Source organism: Fopius arisanus, unplaced genomic scaffold (genome assembly GCF_000806365.1).
Source record: "Fopius arisanus strain USDA-PBARC FA_bdor unplaced genomic scaffold, ASM80636v1 scaffold00013, whole genome shotgun sequence".
Lineage (NCBI taxonomy): Eukaryota > Metazoa > Arthropoda > Insecta > Hymenoptera > Braconidae > Fopius > Fopius arisanus.
This window is the reverse complement of record NW_011887752.1, coordinates 1,559,834-1,582,576: the sequence shown is the minus strand read 5'-3', so window position 1 is coordinate 1,582,576 and position 22,743 is coordinate 1,559,834. Positions and strand designations below refer to the sequence as shown.

Below are 22,743 nucleotides of genomic sequence, written 5' to 3'. Positions count from 1 at the left end.
GGGGGGGGGTCTTTTATAGGGGTGAATTAGATGATGGGAAGCAGTACTATCACCAGTGGGGCGATTTCTAGATCCGAAATCCGAAAAGGGTCCATGGTGGTACTATTTCAAGTAATTTATGTGTATTTTGGAGATTCCATTACCATGAGGATCTTCTAAGTCATAGACCACTGGAGAAATAACGTTAATTACATGAAATAGTCCTATTACATATATATGTTACATATCTATTTTACATATTGCATGTCCTGGTACGAATATAGTGGGGATAGTTGTGGGGGTCTCACAGTTACTGTAGTGGGGAGCGTTCCCTGAAGCGTCTGCTAATTGGAAAGTGAGACAGATGCCCGCCGCGATCAATAAAAAATAAATTAAAAGATGTGAACTTGATAAGGAATTCTGTCCGTTGAGAGGATTAAGAAATCCTTCACCGCAAAAATGCAGTTCCTTATGGAACTTCTCGAATATTCTTCGCGTATGCTTTCCAGAGGGGTTTTACCTCCACGTAGTAGGAGAATACGTGTTCTAATACCAGGAAGTATCGATATTGGTTACGACTAAGGGGGAAGGGGTACGTGATGTACTACGGTGGACCAGGGTTCAGTTGTTGTTCTCTCTCTCTCACCAATCCCCGGGGGCCTGTCTGGATTGCATTGTATTTCTGGCATTGGAAACATGATCTGATGAATTTAGCCAAACCTGTAAATTCCGAGCTAATAAACCTAAAGGGCTCCCCGATGATAGGTTGTATCGGTCTCACCGTGGGCAGCATAGGGGCGGTCATGGGCGTCACATATCGTCTCATGTTGTAAGCCCGGGGGCAGAACAGTCTTCCATCGGTTTCAATTAGGAACAGCCGAGTCAATCTAGGGGTAAGCGCGGATGAGGAAAACGCATAGTCTTCCACTATCCGGTCGGACTATTTGTGGGAGTAGGTAAGCACGTCTGTCTTTTTCTTCTGGTATTACTTGTTAGGAAAGGATTGAATTAAGTCACGGGCCGCTAGTGTACTAGAGCAATCACGGTAGAGGACATAGGGGACTGTATGATCTTTTCCATGGATGAGGACCCTGTTTTGGGTCTGAAATTCCAGCGCCCACCGGACCACTCGACCGGTAGGGTTTTCGAAATTTAACAGTGTAGCCCATACAGTCGCTAAAAATTCAAGCTAAAAACCTAGATAGGCTATACATGGTCAGAATTAAATAAATGCTGAAATACTTTTCGAGTTTTTGTCCAATAAGCATATGTCAAAAAAGTATATAAAGGGAGAACTTTGAGTCTCTGCATTTTCTTCTTTGCTGATGTACTTTTCTGATATATAGAATGAGTTTTGTTTACAGTGTAACGGGGCATTGCCGTTTTCGAGTGTTCGTTCGTCGGTTGTCAGTTGTTCAGGCGAGAAGTCAATCATGGGCCAGGCAAGAGTCGAGTATGATTTATTTCTTATAGTTGATTTTGTTTACCATTAATTTTGTTTGATTATATCTTCTATTCTGAGACTCTGTCCAAAATCCTGGCAGCATTTTGGAGGGAGCGACGGAATTTCCCCCAAAATTGCTAACTGGACGTTCGGGAGACTCCGCCGAGTCCCGAAAAGGGCCGAGGGTCCGAGAGTCTCGTCATCATTCAGTATACGCATCGAGTTTATAGAGTGCTCATCGCCTAGTTTGTTAATTGATAATTATCGCAAGTCATCGGGTTTTTTATCAATCCTCATCCTGAATCGTTCTCTAAATCTTTATCCAAACTTCATCTCCGTGTTATTGAACTTCAACGTTTTCCCTTGTGTTAATTAATTGCATTTAATTAGCGTCAGTGAAATATCGAACCTCAACGGAAAATCACCGCGTGGGCACGTATTCAAATAACCTCGTGACGCGCACCAATTCACGTTTATAGTAATTTGGAATATCATCGAACTATTTATATCCTTAACTTGTACAGTTAGTGATAAGTGAAATTAAAAGTGACGTAAATTAATGTCGAACCTTTATTAATTGTGAAAATCACCCGAGTCCCATCCGAACCTCATCCCGCACTGCACCCCTCCGCGCCACCCAAATCATCATCCTTGCCTTCGACGTTTTTTATTGACAATTTCGAAGCGCAATTTAAACAGACTCATTGTGGGACTTTTGTGAGTCCTCTCGCCATTTTATGGTGGATGGAAAAGCACACGATGTCCGAGGATAATTTTCTCTCTTACTGAATTGCCGTAGTATCGCGTGGAATATCGATTTCGTTTTTCTATTTTGTAACGGGATTTTTGCGAATCCCGCACATTAAGCCAATTTTTGGATATTTCGGTTCTCTTATGTCTGCTATCTCGACCCTCCCCGGGAATTCCTCGAATCGTCGAAGGCTGCGAGGAGTGGGACCCAAGTGCTTAGGGTGTTAGGAGGTCTGAAAATAGGTAACAGAACAGGGCGGACAAGTGGAAACATTCCCAGCTCCCCTACGGGACTTGCTGCATACAGCATAGGACTCATACTGGCGTATGAGCGCTCCGTGTTAGATGGGGGGGCATTCGAGCGGCTGATGCTTCGAAGGGGTTGTTCGAATGGGTCAGTGGCGACGTTCGAATTGGGTGCGCTCCAGAACCAGCTAATGCCAGGGATATCCTCCCTGCTGCGAGGGCAGCACGTCCCACCATACGGCATTTCACCCAGCCTTAGTCGAGAGTGGACGGCATTGGCGGTACTGCCGACTCTGTCCACTCACTAGACAGAACCGCTTCGCCTGGTCCCCAGTGCGGACCAATGGGAGCTCTCTCGCGAGCCTTCGGATGGCTCCCAATACTTCTGCCTTAGGCTTCACGTTCTCTAGGTGAGGGCTACGCTCTCCCTGGCAACGCTCTCCGGGTGACAGCAATACTTCTCTTACGTAACGCTTTCCTGAGTGAGAGTCCTACTTATCCGGGATACGCTTTCTATGTTTGGGGCTATCCTAGTCGACCCGCCGTACCCTTGATGGTGTGATTTGGGTGAGTTCCTCCCCACGCTCTCGTCCACCCGCCACTCGGCTATCGTACGCTGCTTTCGGTGTCCCGATGCACGCGTCGTACTACTTCGCGGTCTCCCTTACCGGTTATTAAATGCGCGTATTCGTGGACCCTGGCCCTCTCTCCACGACATAGCCCCCTGAGCCATCCCAGGCCTTCCCGCTTCCCTTCCCTTCGTCATTGACTTTACCCTCTCGCGGGTAGTTTTGCGGCCACCCACCGTCTGGCGTAATTTATGGTTCCTACGGATTTAGGATTCTGTGTTGTCAGGTTTACCAATAACCCTTTCGGTATCTATTGGCGATTGTTTGCGTTCTCTCCAGGCTTCCCCCTCTCAATCGCTGAACTCTCTCCTTTTACTGTACTAGTAGACACGCTCGTTTCTCGCGATGAATGTAGATTCCTTTACGAATTAAATTCTGACTAAGCATTTTACTAACTGTTTTACCGATAGTTTATTACCTGTGACTTTTTTGGACTCAATTTTGGACTTATTCTGACTTATCATTTCTGATTGGTACTTTTACAATTTGACTTGTGGTTAGTAAGTCGAGAATTTTGAATCATTGTGTCTTTGTTTCGGAAATTTGAATAGCATTGAATAATTTTGTTACCTCGCACTTATTGGACTTATTCGATTAAATTAATACAGCTATTTCAGAATCTTAGGATAGTATTTGGAACCCAGCCGCCTCAGCGGTTGTTATACTGCCTGGTTAGCAACTGTCCGTATTGTGATTCGTTTATTTGGAATCTTGGCCGTTTTATCAAAAACGTCATGGCACCTGATATTTGTTGATTGAAGTTCAGTCGCCGAGGACTGCGTATTTTTGCGTATATTTTTCACATCAGGAAAGGTGCATTCAACAACTTTTTTGCCATCCATGTTGTTACTTCAATCAATTTCATGTCATGAATATTTTACTATAGTCTTTCTCAAAAGCAACTGCCTTAAATTCGTTCCTCGCTTCTGGAATTGAACAGACTTTTTCTAGTTGCTATTTGGACCGATAGTTTTAAAATTGAAAAAGTCAAATAAAATGGCCGCGCATTTGGGATTGTGAAAATGGCAACGAAGAGTAGAGACTGAAAAATATTTGTCTCCAGGAGATTGGTGCGTACTCTGGGACTGAGCTTAAATATGTATACAGTATTAATTACAAAAAAGTAATTGAAACATTAAATTCACATGACATGAATTTTTTTAGGATGATATCACTGGTGTACGGGAAGAACATTCAATGGATTATAATTTGGTAGAACATCGTCAACCTTTGTGAGCGATGGCTTGAGCAGTCTCAAAGAATATCAATCACATTTTTATTCTTATTAGAGATGCTGCAAGATGGTAGTGGTTCAGTCGCATTCTATCGATCCAGATAACACTTGTCGATCACGGGAGTTTTTTTGTTCTTGAACCACAGTTTTCGCTTTTTCTCATAAAATTTTCTAAAGAACTCTTTTCCCTTCGCACATCCGGGTTCTGGGCTTACTTCCCAGGTGAAAAAAATCATGACTGTCGATGGGTCAGTAGCCATAGCTGCGTCCAGTCTAAGTACATCCAGGCTCGAATGTTACTATGGAACCAATCTTGACTCAGTAGTCAAAAATTTGTTTGCCCAATACTTTTTACTCAGCCTCAAATCAATGCTCGATTTAGTCGTGGGCGAACAATGTTAATGCCAGGCTGGTTGAAATGGTATTGGGCCAATGCTCGCCCCAATAAATAAATACATACTTGGGCCAAGACTGATTTAAACCTTGTTTTTATTTGATTTGAATTTTAGTTGATATGAATTATGGAATATATTTGAAAACTTTAGAAATCAAAATAGGTTATGACAGTGTTTAATGAGAGACCTGGTTCAGTGGGAATAATGAGCGGATGGATGGGATGAGGACGGATTTTCCAGGAAGCGTCGAAAAGGCCAATAATTCACTGCACTCGGTTAATTAATAATGTCACCAAAAGTCACTTTTTATTATTTGAGGAACTGTGTCACTGAGTCACAATTACTTATTTCACAATGAATGAGCGGATCAAAAATACTTATTAGAGCGGTACGGAGAAAACTACTAATTTGATTTTTCCGTAGAAAAACGTGGTGAGCCGTTCTGAGAAAAACGCGTATACACTCGGTAACGGTTGAGATAATAAAGAGAGAAAGTAACCTGCCTCAATATGGCAGGTGAAACAGTTTTAGCGGTCACATGACCTAATTATATTTATGGATATCAGATAAAAATGAGCTGCCCAGGAAGTGGCGCCTCAGGTGTCAAAAGTGATGACCCCTTGGTCATCCGAGGTGAGAGCGTCAGGTGTGTGAGAGTGGGGAAAGAATGGATGAGCAGCGCGTGAGCGTGTGTAAATGCGTGAGCTGCCGCCCGGAGCGGCCCATGGAAATCAGCTGATTTTCAACATTCTCCCCCACGGTCAGCAACGATTGAGTTGATGTCGAGATTCTTTATTGCGCTGAAACAGAAAACAAAGATCAAGAGGTTCTAGACGCTGTCGATGAGTTTCACCCTTGTTGAGCAGTCCAGAGAGCTGGTCCTCTAGTGCTGGCCAGGCATGGCGGCATCCGAGTCCATGGGGGTCGTAAATCCCGTCCAGATCGGCGTACTGCCATCTCCCCTCTGATCCTCGTCGGTTGGTCTGGGTCGTAAGTCCATCGAGGTTGTCGAGGTCCAGAGTGTAGAGCCGATGAGCTGATGAGTTGTGGAGCTGTCCTGGTTCTATTGAGCTGGCGAGATTGGTAGGACGACGAGCTTGGCGATAGGTCGCGTCAGCGTCGTCTGAGCTGTCCTGATGGTGACCACCCTGGTGAGACCATCCTTCCCTGGGTGTAGGGCAGTCACTCGGGCGAGAGGCCATTTCGATGGTGGGAATCTCTCGTCCGTCAGTAGAACCAGTGAGCCAATCTGCAGCTGATGAGTCGGGTGGTGCCACTTAGATATCGACTGAAGACGTTGAAGATACGCAGTGGACCACCTCTTCCCGAACCCTTGACGTTTTTGTTGTATGAGCTGCCACCTGTTGAGCCGTGCGACGTTGAGCTGATCAAGTGATGGCTCTGGAAGAGTCGTGGGAGCCTGACCGATGAGGAAATGTCCCGTTGTCAAGGCTGAGCAGTCTTCGGGGTCGTCAGTGAGCGGTTCCAGTGACCGAGAGTACAGCTTCGATTTGGGCGAGCAAAGTGGTGAGTTCCTCGAATGTGAGCAGACTTTCTCCGATTGTACGTGTGAGATGGAACTTCACCGACTTCACAGCCGCTTCCCATTTTCCTCCAAAGTGCGGTGCACCTGGAGGGTTGAAAGACCACTGGGTACCATCGTTGAGTAGGAGCTGAGCAAGCTGACGTGATTCTGATGATCCTTGAGAGAAGAGTTTCCTGAGTTCCTTGTCAGCGCCGACGAAGTTTGTGCCGCAATCGCTGAACAAGGATGCGCAAATCCCACGGCGACTCGTAAATCGACGATATGCTGCCATGAATCCTTCCGAGGAGTAGTCTGACGCGACCTCTAGATGAACCGCTGAAGTGGTCATGCAGACGAAGATTGCCAGCCAGCCTTTATATGATTTATGACCCCTCCCTTTCCATGACCTGAGCGACACTGGGCCGGCGTAGTCGACGCCAGTGTTGAGAAATGCACGGGAGGGGGTGAGTCTTGCTGGTGGCAACTGGCCCATGAGCTGCTGTGCGCGTACCCCACGTAGTCGAGTACAGGGTATACACTTGAGTATGAAGGAGCGTACTGGTCAGCGCTATTGAGGCAGATTACTTTCTCTCTTTATTATCTCAACCGTTACCGAGTGTATACGCGTTTTTCTGAGAACGGCTCACCACGTTTTTCTACGGAAAAATCAAATTAGTCGTTATGTTAGATTGAGCTGCCTTTTGACGTAGGCTACGAGTTTGGTAAGGAGAAGAGCGGCTGTGAGTTCAAGACGTGGGATTGTCATCCGTTTGAGCGGTGCAACTTTGGTTTTTGAGCAGATGAGCGTAATCTGAGGTTCGCTACCATTGTAGACCTTAAGATAAACGACGGCTGACATCGCCACTTGAGAGGCATCGGAAAATCCGTGTATTTCCACGACGGAATCCGTGAGCTGTCCAAGCCACCTTGGAATGGTGACCTCCGACAACTGTGAGGGTTCAGTCCGAAATTGACGCCAGTGGTGAGCAGTTGTCGGGGAAACCGGATCGTCCCATCCGAGTTTCTCTATCCAGAGCGATTGCAGTAATATCTTGGCTCGGACCACTACTGGGGCCAGGAACCCCAGTGGATCAAAGAACTGAGCTGTCTCCGAGAGTATAATCCTCTTCGTTATCGAGCTAGTTTCTGGCTGAGCTGACGAGAATTTGAAAGGATCCGTGCCTGGAGGCCATGAAACCCCCAAGATCTTGGTGAGTCCTCAATGACACGAGTATCAGTGGAAGTGCTGTCTGGTGAAAGTGAGCGAAGCAGAGCTGAGCTGTTCGAGTGCCATTTTGCAAGTGGTAAACACCCTGCGGCACAGAGCTGTGTCACTTGCTGAGCTGTCTTGAGCAGATTTTGGTCAGGGTCAGCACCTCCACAGATGTCATTCACGTACCGTCCTTTCGTGAGCGGGTCCACAGCAACAGGGTCGCGTTGCCCTTCGTCCTCGACGAGCTGGAGCATCACGCGTACCGAGAGGAATGGAGCTGACCTGGTACCGTACGTAACGGTGGTGAGTTGGTACGGGATGATTTCGCCCTGTGAGTTAGTCCAGAGTATTTGTTGAAGTGGCCAGTCGTCCGGATGTGCTCTGATCTGACGGAACATCTTGGTGATGTCCGTCATGAAAATGAGCCTGAATCCGCGAGTATACAGAAGTACATCCGAGATGTCCTTTTGGAGTTTGGCACCAGTATGAGTGATGTCGTTGAGTGATTTCCCTGAGCTGGTCTTGTTGGAGCCATTCAAGACGACCCTGAGCTTTGTCGTCTCGCTGCTTTCCCTAAAAACCCCGTAATGAGGAAAGAAATACGGGTGAGAAGCGTGAACTTGAGTCGAGTGTCGACTGCACGGAGCCCTCAACCCTCCTGAAACCAGGGTTTCATGTGCCAAGGTCATCCCGAGCGTCGAACACCCTCCTGTGAGCTGTGCCTGAGTTGATGATGTGAGCTGAGCTTGAGCTGGACGCATGTGGTCCAGATCCTCGTATTCCTTGAGGAATGCCGCATAGAGCTGACTGTACTTCTCATCAGGGTTGGGCACGTAATTTACTCGGAGTAAATTACCTTGTACATTACATGTAAGAAACGATGTAAATTACCTTCTCCAGTTTTTTACATTTTTTACACCAAGTGGCGCCATCTGCGGGATCCAAAGGAATTTAGATTTGGGAGGGAAAACTAACGTTTACACATAACATCCTCCTGAAGCTGGTCTAACTGATGATTTCGTCCATTAATTCACTATCGTCATTGTAAAACATTAATATTAATATAATTTGAATATTCCAGTGTTAAACTGAAATTCATTAGACGCGATGGGTAACGGAGGACGAAAACCTCATACTTACTATGAAAAAGGAAGGTTTGAACGCCTACTGGGGGGTAGTGTTAAGTGTTTAGTTTGCCTCAGGACGTTTTCTAGCACACACCAGGAGAGATTGAAGAAACACAGGTAAATGAATGGAAATTGGAAACTACAATCCCTCAAAATCATTTATTTTTGCTTACGAGACCACTTAGATGCACTAAAGAGAGAGAAGTAATTTATAGTGACATAACCTCTGTGACTTTCAGAGCTGAGTGTCGAGATCCTGTAGAAAGCGATGGAGAGATTCGTCCTGAAGACTCAGATTCATCTACCAACGAGCAGGTAAATGATATATATGTATCTCTGATGAAATCGAAAGATTCGTGGATGCAATAAAAATCAACATTAATTATATCTTTTTTGATTGTCATTAGAACGCCCCCCCTCCCAAGTTTCCTCCAGGAACCGCAGGTCCTCTTCCACCAAAATCATCGCAGATCTCAGCAATCCCACGACCGCGTAAACGCAAAATCACCGGTTTCGTTGACACAATAACTGCTGAGAACCAAGAAGAGTGTAATGTCAAGCTGGTCACACTGTTGTGTGCAGCAAATATCGATCTCAAAGTTGTTGAGTCCCCTTTTTTGAAAGATTTTATTGATGCTGTAAGACCAGCTTACCAACTCCCTACCCTGGACGAGACAAAGACAGTCTATCTCAACAAAGTTTCGAAGACAGTAGAAGCTAAAAAACAGGAAGTGTCATCTGCAGATGGGATATTGTTGTTAAGCAAATCAGAGCTTGTTGTTGGAGAGACGGAAACCAAAAAATTAATGGCAGTGATTCAAACCTGTAAAGGCACGAGACTCTATGCTGGCACATGGGATGTTGAGCTGACTGTTACGCAGCTATTTGAATCACTTGAAACAGAGATTATTCGTAATGTATGCAGCCAAGTTGAAGACAAATATGGAATGCATCTCTATGCTGTTGTCTTGGAGGACCAAATGATGAAGCTAAGAGTGGAGAAGGACTCAAATATTTGGTATTTCATTGATCAAAAAGCATTGATAAAGTTTGCAGCTGAAAAAGTAGAGAAGAAAAATCTAACTGCATGCTTAAACGACCTCATGCATGAATTTCAAATGAAATCGGTGGGAGAGTTACCTAAACGTTGCACTTTCTCATCAAGAGGCTCTGGTTATACGTGGCAGGAAAGATATCAATTGGTCTCTCATTACCTCCAAGATGTAGCAGCAGTGAAATTGCTAGCAGGTGCAGGCAAAATCGAGCTGAACAAAGACATTGCTAGTCGTATTTTTGATGTAGAATTCGAACAAAACGTTCAGCAGGAGCTTGATTTATTGACATCATTGAAGAACTTGGAGGATAAATGTGAGAATAAACAAACGACTCTGGCAGATATGGTCGAGGCCTGGCATGAATTTGAGAAAATATCTGAAGACACTCACGAGGGGAAGATTGATTTTGACAAAGATATCTTTTCCTCACTCATGCTAGCATCCAATTTCTGTCATCACCAGTATCGTGGTCAGTGCTTTTCTCAGAATTCAGTAAGGATGCAGAATCTGACCGATTTCCTGGTACAGGCTCTATCGATTGATGGTTTGAATGGGTACACAGCCTACAAAAAAAGGGAAGCACCATTTCAAAATTTGTTCAGGAAGAAAATTGTCAAGTGGGAGCTCTTCTGGAACTTGGCTGAGGATAAATACCCTGACTTGACTCGATTCGTCCAGAAAATCCGGCGAGTACCAGTAACAACCCTTAAAATTGATTTTTCGGAAGTTCCTTCGAACAATCTGTCACCAGGCACTCACCAAAAACTCGTGGATATCCATCATCACCTGAAGATCGACGAGCTGTTCTGACGTAGCAAGATATGAAATCTCTCATCACTCATCCATGATCATGGTCCTGACAAACAAGAGTAAAACTCAACTGCTACAATTTGCCTAGTCTCTAACGATGTACTTTATTATTATTATTACTTTTTTAAATTTTTGTTCTACATTCCAGCTCTTCTTCATGCCTTGGAATATTTACAAGACTGTGAAACGTTGAACTATGCCAAAAAGCTTAAATTTGTTGTTTTTCCATTTGATACTTTAAAGCGTGTTGCATTGTTCTCGATAGAAATTCTCCAATGTGGGAATTTCATCGAAGATTAGATTTATTGAAACTATAATTGTTGTCAGTTAACGATTATTATCATAGAAGATATCAACGGGTAGAAGCAGGTAATTAATCATAGCATAAATAAGTATTGGTAGAATATTACTTAATAATGGTATATCCAGTTTATTAATGTCAATGAAGAAATATTTCTAATTTGGACAATTATTATTTTCAACTTTAATTTCCACTGCATCCTTTGACTGTAATTTTTTCAGAAATTTTGTCATCCTCACTGAAATCTTGCATTTTCAGAGCATAATAGATGGACACTAGCTTCCTAGAATGATCGATGCTCAATCTATTTCTCAAATCGGAATGGATGAACGCCCAATTAGAGAATAATCTCTCTATTTGGGCAGATGAGCTTGGAATATTAAGCAATCTTTGAGCAAGTTGGCTCAAAGTAGGATAATATCCTTCTGCCAAACACCAAAATGCTTTTGGAGACGTTATTTGCTTGTCAAATATAGTCTTGAATATTCCTGTTTTCTCTTTATATTCTCTGAGGCCTTCCCACTGTTGCAGATCTCTTCGAGCCATTTCCTCGTCTAAAAATTCATCAACTGTTGCCTTCAACAACTCTAGATGAGTGAATTGTTTCCCTTGATAGACAGGATGGAGAAAGTTTGCAGTTAAAGCAATGGGTTGCAACACTTTCTCTAGACGTTTGTTTACCATGTCAGCAACTTTATCATCAGATGTAGGAATATTCAACTTCAGCCAAGATTCCACAGCATCAGCGATGTTTCGATCAGCTGCTTGACACGAATTTATGAGTTGACAGACGGGATCGAAAAGTATTATTGCGTCCTGCAATTGAGCTGCCAGTGTGCTGTCCTCGAGTAATTTCCGATTGTTCTCCTTGAGTAGAACAATGCCTTCCTGCACTAGCTGACGCATGATATTTAGATTTTTAAGGCAGCACCGAAAAGTGTCCCTAAATGTACACCATCGTGTTTCGCATACCAACATAATCCTCGTACCTCCTCGTTTCTTCAGCTCTCGCTCTGCTTTCGAAGTCCTGAACTCACGCAACAATTGATTGAGAGATTCGGCGAAATCTGGGCTGACCAGGGACTTGAGTAATAAGTTCCCACTATGTGAGTTACAAGTGACATGCCACACATCCACCAATCGTCCCATACGCACCATCGCTGCTGCATTATCCGAAACAACTGCATAAATGTTGATGTTGAACATTTCTCTAGCCATGGCACTAGCGTCACAAATGACTAGAGCCAGTTTATCACCTGTCTCCCTCAATTCACTGAAGTCCCACGAATGGAGGAATAGACTTGTTTGATCCTGCTTGTGAATGGTACATACTACGTTTTTTGTGTTCGCAGCAGAGTTCTTCCACCCATAAATCACAAGCACACCATCTGTTTCATCTGCGGTCTTCAGATCTTCATTAATTTCGGTGTAAACTTTGTCTAATAATTTCGTTGACAGTTTTTTTCTTGATGGAGGTTTGTAAGTTGGATTCAAACACTGAACGAATTCTTTAAAAAGTTGGGCTTCAACCACATTGAATGGTATATTACATCCAAAGAAAAAATTAGCGAGAGCTACATCGATCTTCTCTACTTGTTGAGGCGAAAGAGTTGAGCCCTGCTTCGAGTTCCAGGTGAGCTTCGAAGATGGACCTGACATATTTTCCGGATCTGTTGAAATTTTAGAAGGCGAATTTATAGTTCATGTATCTGAAAATTGAACTTCTTCAAGTTTTTTTTCTCCATATCAAATATTTATCATCATATTGATACTCACTTTTCCTGATTAAACATTCACATTCACGACGGTCAATAATTTCGATTCAGTTATGTAGGAGATAATAGGTTACAGTTCTTACAAATTTTTCACTTCACAATGTTTTTCAGTGAACAACAGACTTGATACCGTGGATGAATGTAAGGTTATGTAGTTTTTTACATTTTTTACATATTTTACGTCCCCAAAGGTAAATTACGAGTTATTTACGTCGCCACGTACAAAACTGCCTTTAGTCCGATATGCCCAACCCTGCTGTCAACTTTTTCTTTTTTATTACAGTGATGACAGATTCGAATGAATCAATTCCTAACGAAGGAGTTACACTCTTGGACTACCAGTTGGTAGAATTTATTTCGAGGGGTCGTAAACCTTCAACGAAATCAACTGATATCATTCCATCATGCTGGATGGTTCGAGATATCAAGTAAAAGAGGACACAATGTCGTTTTCCTTCTGGTCCTGATTACGGTTGGTTCTACATGAAATGGTAAAAAATCAGGAAACATACACGGAGAAAAAATTCAATGAATTTTTGCTGCAGACGTTGGGGAAAAATTACTGTGCTCATCGGGAATCGGGGTGCAAAGCACACGCACGAGAAAAAGTCATGTCCTTAACCCTAATTTTTACCAAGCGAGATAAAAAAAGTCATGGCCTTAATCTTAATTTTTACCAAGCGAGATACAGGAAAACTGTATCACTGTGGAAGAAAAATTACTGTGCTCGTGTCATAAAATTTCTTTATCGACCGAATAAAAATTATGCCTTTCCGCTCGAATTTTTAAATTGGCCGTAGAGAATAATTATTTCCCAATGAAACAAACACATTGAGTAATTGATTGTATCTACAGAGAAGAAGGAAAGGGAATATACACGAAAAGACATACATATATTATTTTTTGAAAAAGTAAAATTTATTAAATTTTTTTCATACCCACTTTTTAATTATAAATTTTGCACCATTAAAGGCGCGAACTAAATTCGTTATGATACCGCTATGTACATGACTTAAATCTGAAATCGCCCAGGAGTAAGCCTCTTGGTTCTGTGCAAAGCAATCATGATGTTCATCCAAGTAAATACCTTCCAGTGTCTTAACAATAAAAAAATTTCGTCTGGATTTTGAACAAGAATCGTATCTACTTTATGAAGTATTGAACCTTCTTCGCTTGGCAACATGAGGATTGCACCGACTTCCACTTTCGTCCCTTCAACGTCAATTTTTCGGAGAGTATGGACTTTTCCTTCCGAAGGGGGAAAAATAGATAAAAATAAATTTAAAATGTAAAAAGTAACGAAAAATATAGCATCTGAATTTTTTCCACTTTACGTACATTTCCTCTAATTTTTGGCCTTTGTAAGTGTCGCTTTGCGGCATTCTAAAATAGAATACAATAAAATAGTCAATTTTGCTATAAAAGCTAAAAGAAAGGATCAAACGGTAAATATATATGGAAACTCGTGACTTCGCCCCGAAAAAAAAAACAAACTAAGACATTCTATGGGCATGCAGTCATGAAAAAAATGCAGAAAGTTCGGTTACCATTTTGCTGAAAGATGCAAAAGATGCAAAGGCTTAATTTTCATAATAACCCTAACCGATACTCACATTGTATTCTAGGCTAATAATAGTAAAGGAATCAATGTGACGTTAATAGGGGTTAATTTCGAGAAAGAAAAACGAAAAAATGCAAAAAAAACAGGTTATTTGAATGTGAAAATTTTGCCAGACAGACTCATTTAAACTCAAATAAATAATTTTCGAGTAAAAAATGAAAAATTGTCCAGATTTCAATGGGAGAATAGAACAGATGTAGATGAGTATTGTGAAATGTACAGCGAGAATGCAAATATACCATATATATGAAACAAACTGAAAATCAAATAAAAAAAACCCAACCGACATCATGCAATTGGATCTGTACCTTATAATTTTTCCATTAAAAACTAATTGATTTCAATACTTACCCAATTTTAATTGATTCTTCTTATAAAGTTGCACTTTTCCATTTCACAAAAGAGTTGAATAAACGTGTGTAAAAAGTAAAAGTCTAAGAGGTTTGGCGGTATATCTTAAGCACTTCAGCCCAAGTAAAACGTTTGACAACGCCCGGAAGTAATCCGTGGGTATCGGCAATTGTTTCATCCCAAATCGGAGGGATGTCGTGAATATTCATAGGGAGCACAGTAAAAATCTCGCAGCAGCAAAGAGGCGTGTGGCAATTTTCACAGTATTGGATCATATTATGTTAATCATTTTTTCTTTACGTTCGCAGTAATGCCTCTTAACCTCAGAATTTTTACTGTGTTGCATAGGAAAATTCACTGATGAAAATGTCGAAAAAACTTCAATTTCCTGTAAATAAGCATGGTGTACTTAGGTATTATTCTTAGCCTCATCGATAAATTTTCCGAATAAAACATTTTGCACTGCGATTCCCGTGCCGAGCACAGTAATTTTTCTGGGATTTTTTTCTCAGTGTACAACGAAACCTGGCCTTTTTTCACTGTCAAAGTTGTAGCACAAGCAGGTAATTAGGAAGATAAATTATTATTTGTATGTTTGATAGTGAAAGGAAAATATGATTTTTCCACTTGAATATTTTGCAGACAAAATTTTAGTATGAGATTTCATATTCAAACTCCAAACATTTCGTCTAAGACAAATTTGATTGGCAGAACCATGTTTTTTCCTTACGGCATTTTAATCGCTATCACCATAAATGAGGAGTTACAAATTATGTTTTCCAGCTACCGACAGGAAAGCAAAGAAATAACTCAACAAGTTGGAAACCCGCCCCTATGTTTTTGGTACCGACACTGAAGAAAATGGAGCTGCTATAGCTGCTGAAATTACAAAATGTCGGCTCCAGAAGCAGTTGAAAGATGCTGCCATTCAAATGGAGGAAAAAATCATTAAGAACAATCTTTCAACAGAAGCATTACATGAAACCCTAGCAGAGACCTCAAAGCATTCTAATGGTGAAAAATTGAATCAAATAATACATCTGGACACTGATGCGGAGATTCTATTCGATGGTGTTATTGATGATCATGAAACTCTCCAAACAACATCTCAAAAACTAAGAGGGGCTTCAGAAGTCAGGCCAAAAGAGTTTGAATCCAAATTTTTGTTTCACGCCCAAATAGTTTCAGTGCATAATCTTACGGAATTCTCTATGAATTTCTATAGATTTCCTATATGACTTCTATAGAGTTTTCTATAGGTTTTTGTTTGTCGGGATAGATGTGTTGAATAGGAAATGTTAACATGAAAAAGTTTGAAATTTCCGTTTTTTTCTGTAAATTTTTCGGCTTCAATTGGCCAAATTTTTCGTTCCATTTTCTGGAAGCCAGATGAGAAAGTAGAGAAGCCTTGAACAATTGCAAGTGAAAAATTTTGTAGAAAAATGAATTCTATTGATTTTTCCTATAGAATATTTCTTATCGAACGATAAAATATCGTCATTGATGAACATTCCAAATATACGTTCTCATGTTTCAGACTTTGACTGGCTTGTGGAAGAAGTGATATCACTAAAAAAAAATCAAACAAATGTCGACAACAATTGAAAAAATGTACGGGATGATGGAAACAAATCACTCGTTGATATCATCAGAAGTAGTATTACCAGAGAAATACGGCATTACCATCCCTTTCAACTCACCATTGGCATTGATGGAATTCGAGAAGATGTTAGGGCAGAACAAAGCATGCAGGAATGAAATGGTATATTTTTTTAATTTAATTGCGCAAATTTTCCTGACTAAAAAAGCGTTCAATGTTGAAGTCTTTTGAATTCAATTGATTGATTCGAGGGTAGAAATAACTGAAAAATATTGTTTTTAATAAAACCGAGTAATAATTGAAATTTCAATTTAAATATGAATCTGAATTCTTTTATGCATTTGAAAGTAATAATGTTAAACTACGGGAAATTCCCAAAAATTTTGGAAATAGATATCTTTCTCTCCTGGACCGTGAGATTTTTTCCACTTGATTATCCATATAAACGTAGCTTCCACTTCCTAAATTACCGATCGCCCTTGAGAATGCCTTAATCATAAAACTTGTGATAATAATCATGATTGTAATGAATTATAGGTAGTATCCATGAAAATGCTGGCAGATGTCGAAAAATTGTCCCAAAGTGCAGTGAATATTCTACGAAAATTCCTCTCAAGAACGACAGCAATGCAATACACAGATGTTAAGAAGACGAATGACAAATTCACCATGGTGACGAACGTCCCGATATTTTTCAGCTGTTTAAAAGGTATTACTAATACACTAACAATTATAGAAGTTTTCATGAATTCAATTCTTTCTTTCCTTTTATTGCTGATCAATCAAAGTATCTACATGTTTATAATGGCAGGACATTTCTCATTTTCTTTCAAAAACAAACAGTAATCGAATTTTGTAGAATCATTTCTGCAAATTCAAATTCGCAAGAGATAAAAATGAAATACGTTAATTAAACCTTGACTATTCTTAGTAATGGATTAATAATTTTTCGTTAGTGAAGTCAAATAATATATGTTTATTATTGATATTTCAGAAGCATTGCTTGCATCCCATAAAAAAACAGAGGCTTTAGCCTCCGCCGTTATTGATACGGTTTTGACTAACTCCAAAGATTGGGATAATGATCGAGCAAACAGAGCGAAAACAAATGCTGACATGCCTTCAATTCCTAAGGACCAAATTACCGAACGTACCGAGAAATTGCCGTGACCCTATCATGAAATCAGTAGAAATAACTATACCATCTGTTAGCGAATGGGATAATTGACGTTTAGATTTAATCAAAAGTGTTTGAAAAGTCCAAAGTACACTGAGAAAGAAATCCCAGAAAATTTACTGTGCTCGGCACGGGAATCGAAGTGCAAAATGTTTTATTCGGAAAATTTATCGATGAGGCTAAGAATAATATTTAAGTACACCATGCTCATTTACAGGAAATTGAAGATTTTTTGACATTTTCATCAGTGAATTTTCCTATGCAGCACAGTAAAAATTCTGAGGTTAAGAGGCATTACTGCAAAGAAAAAATGATTAACATAATATGATCCAATACTGTGAAAATTGCCACACGCCTCTTTGCTGCTGCGAGATTTTTACTGTGCTCCCTATGAATATTCACGACATCCCTCTGGTTTGGGATGAAACAATTGCAGATGCCCACCGATTACTTCCGGACGTTGTCAAACGTAGAAAACAAAGGAGATGGCTTCGTCTTATAAGGACATTTTACTTGGGCTGAAGTGCTTAAGATATACCGCCAAACCTCTTAGACTTTTCCTTTTTACACGCGTTTAGTTAACTCCTTTGTGAAATAGAAAAGTGCAACTTTATAAGAAAAATCAATTAAAATTGGGTAAGTATTGAAATCAATTTGTTTTTAATGGAAAAATTATAAGGTACAGATCCAATTGCATGATGTCGGTTGGGTTTTTTTTCTGTTTTTTTTTTATTTGAGGTTAAATGAGTCTGTCTGGCAAAATTTTCCCATTCAAATAACCTGTTTTTTCGGCATTTTTTCGTTTTTCTTCTACGAAATGAACCCCTATTAACGTCACATTGATTCCTTTACTAGTATTAGCCTATAATGCAATGTGATTTATCGGTTACGGTTATTATGGAAATTAACCCTTTGCATCTTTATCACTTTTCAGCAAAATGGTAACTTGTAACCGAACTTTCTGCATTTTTTTTTTTCGGGGCGAAGTCATGAGTTTCCATATGCATTTACCTTTTGATCCTTTCTTTTAGCTTTTATAGCAAAATTGACTATTTTATTGTATTCTTTTAATCAAGAATGCCGTAACGCGACACTTACAAAGGCCAGAAATTAGAGGAAATGTACATAAAGTAGAAAAAATTCAGATATTATATTTTTCGTTACTTTTTAGATTTTTAATTTATTTTTATCTATTTTTCCCCCTTCGGAAGGAAAAGTCCATACTCTCCGAAAAATCGACGTTGAAGGGACGAAAGTGAAAGTTGGTACAATCCTCATGTTGCCAAGCAAAGAAGGCTCAATTTTCCATAAAGTAGATACAATTCTTGTCCAAAATCTAGACGAAATTTTCTTTATTGTTAAAACACTGGAAGGTATTTACTTGGATGAACATCATGATTGCTTCGCACAGAACCAAGAGGCTTACTCATGGGCGATTTTACATTTAAGTCATGTATATAGCGGTGTCATAACAAATTTAGTTCACGCATCTAATGGTGCAAAATTTGTAATTAAAAAGTGGTTATGAAAAGAATTTGATAAATTTTACTTTTCCAAAAAATAATATATGTCTTTTGGTGTATATTCCCTTTTCTTCCTCTCCGTTGATACGATCAATTACTCAATGAGTTTGTTTTATTGGGAAATAATTATTCTCTACGGCCAATTTAAAAATTCGAGTGGAAAGGTATAATTTTTATTCGGTCGATAAAAAAATTTTATGACACGAGCACAGTAATTTTTCTTCTACAGTGATACATTTTTCCCGTATCTCGCTTGGTAAAAATTAAAGTTAAGGACATGACTTTTTTTATCTCGCTTGGTAAAAATTAGGGTTAAGGGCATGACTTTTTCTCGTGCGTGTGCTTTGCACCCCGTTTTCCGATGAGCACAGTAATTTTTTCCCAACGTCTGTAGCAAAAAGTCATTGAATTTTTTCTCCGTGTACATTAATATGACCGTAATGGAAACAAAAACGTAAAGTATATTACATCATACATATATAATATTATATAATATAAAACATGATCAAGAGACAAATAAAATTTCATGCATAGTCATTCTAAATTGCAATTAATTCACTGGTCAGGACCATTCTCATCATTCTAGACTGGCATGAGCTCGTAATACGGACTCATGCCCGGACTTTTCCGCTAGCCAGAAACTCGACCTTTCAAGCGTAACACTTATAGCCCTCACCCGTCTAGTTTTACAAGCTAGTTTCTAGACCATAGTCGAGTAAAACTAGCTAGTTTTTGGATAGTTTTAAGATACAATTTCTACCTGAGTCGAACGTCTATTAAATAAGCTTCAGATTAACATGTGAATCAGTGTATCCTAATAATTTTTCATTAAGTTATGATACCTTCAGGCACAAATTGTATTTTCGTATTTTGCTTGAACATTCCATTTTGGCTGGGTTTTTGTGTCTTTTTAACTCAAATGAAAAGAATACTCATATCAAATTTCAAAGCGGATCATTTATTCTTTAAATTGCTATATGTTGGATATGATTCGTTTGAATTTTGATGAACTTATTGTACAGTTCTACCGTTTGTATTTTCAAGGAACCCACCTTCATTATATTATAGTACATCATATAAACCGCTTTTTCTATTGAGTATCATCATTCATCGAAAGTCTCTGGCATACTTATCATTTTTGAGGGGCAATCCCAGTTCTAGCCTTCGTTACTTCCATTATTCATGAAACCGGAAAATTAACGGTTTTTTACCGATTTTTGCCATGAGGTAAAATTGCACGAATATTGGTCATATCCGTCAAAAATCAGTTCGAATATCACATTTCAGTCCAGTATATCAGAAACTGAACGTGTTGGATTTAGAATTGTTATTTGAACAATTTAGAACTATATTTCCAATATTCTGGTAGATAAATAAAATGTAAAAGAAGCAATTCAATTATTTCAATCACAATCAAGCAGCCACTTCTCCCAACGGCTGCCATAAGCCTTATCCAGGCCTAACTCGATTTGTTTGTAGAGCCAGTGTAGAAAATTTGCTATGTTAAATGCAAAATTTTTCTGCGTTTATCGAGATAACGATTATTTTGAGCGGTGTCAGTCAACCTCAGTGAAGTTTTAGCGGTTGAGGCTTTCATAGACCGGTTCTTATCGTGCGTCTTTAAAATTTTGTTAGAGTTATATTATCTTTTTCAACAACGACTATTTCGACTTATACAGATATTTATATACTTATACAACTATTTATCTATGATTTTTTTTCCAATTATTGGGTAAACTTTACTCGGTAAAGTTATCGCTCCACCTCAGAATTTGGAACAGTTGATGCATTTTATTTATTTAATTGCTGCAAAAATATCGTCTGAACGCAAAATAGTTGTTAAAGGTGATTCCTCATCATGAAGACATTGAAAAAAATTTTTTCCTCATATTGCTGCCTACTTCGCATAAAAAGATTATCTTTATATTTCAAATTGATGAAAAGTTAAAAATTGCCGCTCGAGCACACGGCCGCCCTCTCTCGGTAACGGTCGAACCAGGGTTCATGGAGGGAGAAAAATGGAATTAGAGCAGGTAGCTTCGTTAAGTAGATGAGGCCCGTCTCCCAGCTCTTACTAAGGAACCTCGGGAGCCGCGGGAGCCCGATGAAGCCAATTGCCGGACCTTGCTCTATATAAGTGAGTTGCCAAGTGTTTCTTTTATTTGGGACCATTTTTTATCCCGTTGAACTGAACACCATGAAGTAATTGCCCCTTAAGACATCAAAGATTTAGTGCTTGTTATGGATAACATTTATTCGATTGTTCATCAATCGATATTGTGCAAATTAAAAAAAATCTAAAGAGTATGTGCAATGAATCCTGACATAAAAATGTGTAAATAAATAGTTATTAGGGCTCAACTTACAATTATGTAAGTAGTAATCCTTAGAGAAAACGGTTATTAGTTTTATGTGTGTTTTAATGCCACTTAAGTAGTAGCAATGCAAAAATTCAACGCATTATAAACACCCCAAATGGCACACTGAAAATAGCCAATGGCCATGTGACATTATATCCGTTTGGAACCAAGGATGATATTCTAAAATTTTCAGAATAATTGTCGGTTGGTAATAATGACCAAAGGAATAGATAATATTCGAACAATTGAATCATAACTTTATACGAATGCCAAAACCATGTGAGTATATCAAACCAAACAACCAGCAGAGACGCAGAGAATTATCATCTTAGCTTCTGATGAGGAAAACCTCTGCAGAATACTCTGGGAAAAATCATTACTTCTGCCAAGGAGCTTATTAATAACAAGTAAATTTACATATTTAAATACAAATGTTCCCATAGATTTACCTGGGCCAATTAAATTAATTCACCGGACGAAATTGTTCCCAATGTAGTAAAGTAATGATTATTATAATCAATAAAATTTGCGATACATAAAACATTTGACAGTAATGAAACAATAATCTTTTCTTATTAAAAAAATCGTTGTCACTCCGAGTCAGCCGCGTGGTAATTGTTCAAACATCATGATGCCAGAAATTGATTATTTCTTGGTTATTTTAATAATGTGTAACATTAAACTAAATTTTGGGTTAAGTTCTCTAAAACTTCTGCCATCTCGACTCTCTCCCGGGAATTACTCGAATCGTCGAGGGGTGTGGGGACTGGGGCCCGAGTGCTTAGGGTGTTAGGAGGCCTAAGGATAGGCAACAGCACAGGGCGGACACGGGGAAACATTCCCAGCTCCCCTACGGGACTTGCTGGCATATAGCATAGGACTCATACTGGCGTATAAGCGCTCCATGTTAGATGGGGTGGGCATTCGAGCGGCTGATCCACTGATCTCTATATAACTGGATAGACTATCCCTATGCCCCCACTACACCGACACTGAGGCAGTACTGTAGGACAAGCAGCGCCTCAGAATAGTAGCTCGAGTACTACAGTGCCTTTGACTGCGCATGCGCATCACCCAATGGAGGGTGATCACCACTGCTCTCTATATAGAGTTATATAGAGATCAGTGGTGATCACGGATAAACATGCTGCTCCCCTTCCACTGAAAACTGCGCTGAGCCTGCGCACTTGATAGAACTTTAGTTCCCGGACTACTATTCGGAGGCGCTGATTGACTTTTAAATCGGCCTCACCAGGGGTATACGCGATAGTCTATCCAGTTATATAGAGATCAGTGGTCCCGACACACGGTAGCTCACCCAGCCGTAGTCGAGAGTGGGGGTACATCGGCACTACTGCTGACACTGCCCACTCACTCGGCAGAGCCGCTTCGGCTGGCTCCCGGTGCGGACCACTGGCAGCTATCTTTCGAGCCCTTAGCAGGCTCCCAATGCCCAGCATTGGTCTTCTACGCTCCCTAGGTGAGGATCATCCTCTCCCCGGGAACATTCTCTGAGTGAGAGCAATACTCTCCTCGGGTGGTGTTCTCTAGGTGAGGGCCATGTTCTTCCTGGTGATGTTCTCTGGGTGAGAGTCATCCTCTCCCCAGTTAGGCTCTCTACATTTGGG

The 22,743-nt window shown here is 40.2% G+C and overlaps 1 protein-coding gene across 7 annotated transcripts in view; it reads right to left on the bottom strand.

Annotated features, from left to right (window-relative positions):
- The window catches only part of Vsp37A (Vacuolar protein sorting 37A), a 119,345-nt gene that overhangs the window by 63,859 nt on the left and 32,743 nt on the right, over positions 1-22,743 (bottom strand). Inside the window, exons 1-2 of one of the 7 annotated variants that reach the window (XM_011299219.1) lie at positions 12,485-12,605; positions 10,844-12,429 (exon numbers count right to left, since the gene is read on the bottom strand). The exons of 3 other annotated variants lie outside the window; for them this stretch is intronic. In XM_011299219.1, the coding sequence (XP_011297521.1) occupies positions 10,892-12,367 (1,476 nt within the window). In that variant the 5' untranslated portion in view covers positions 12,368-12,429; positions 12,485-12,605 and the 3' untranslated portion in view covers positions 10,844-10,891. Of the gene's footprint in view, positions 1-10,843; positions 12,430-12,484; positions 12,606-22,743 lie in introns of those variants that run through there. 3 more of the 7 variants (XM_011299217.1, XM_011299220.1, XM_011299218.1) reach the window with 3 other exon arrangements.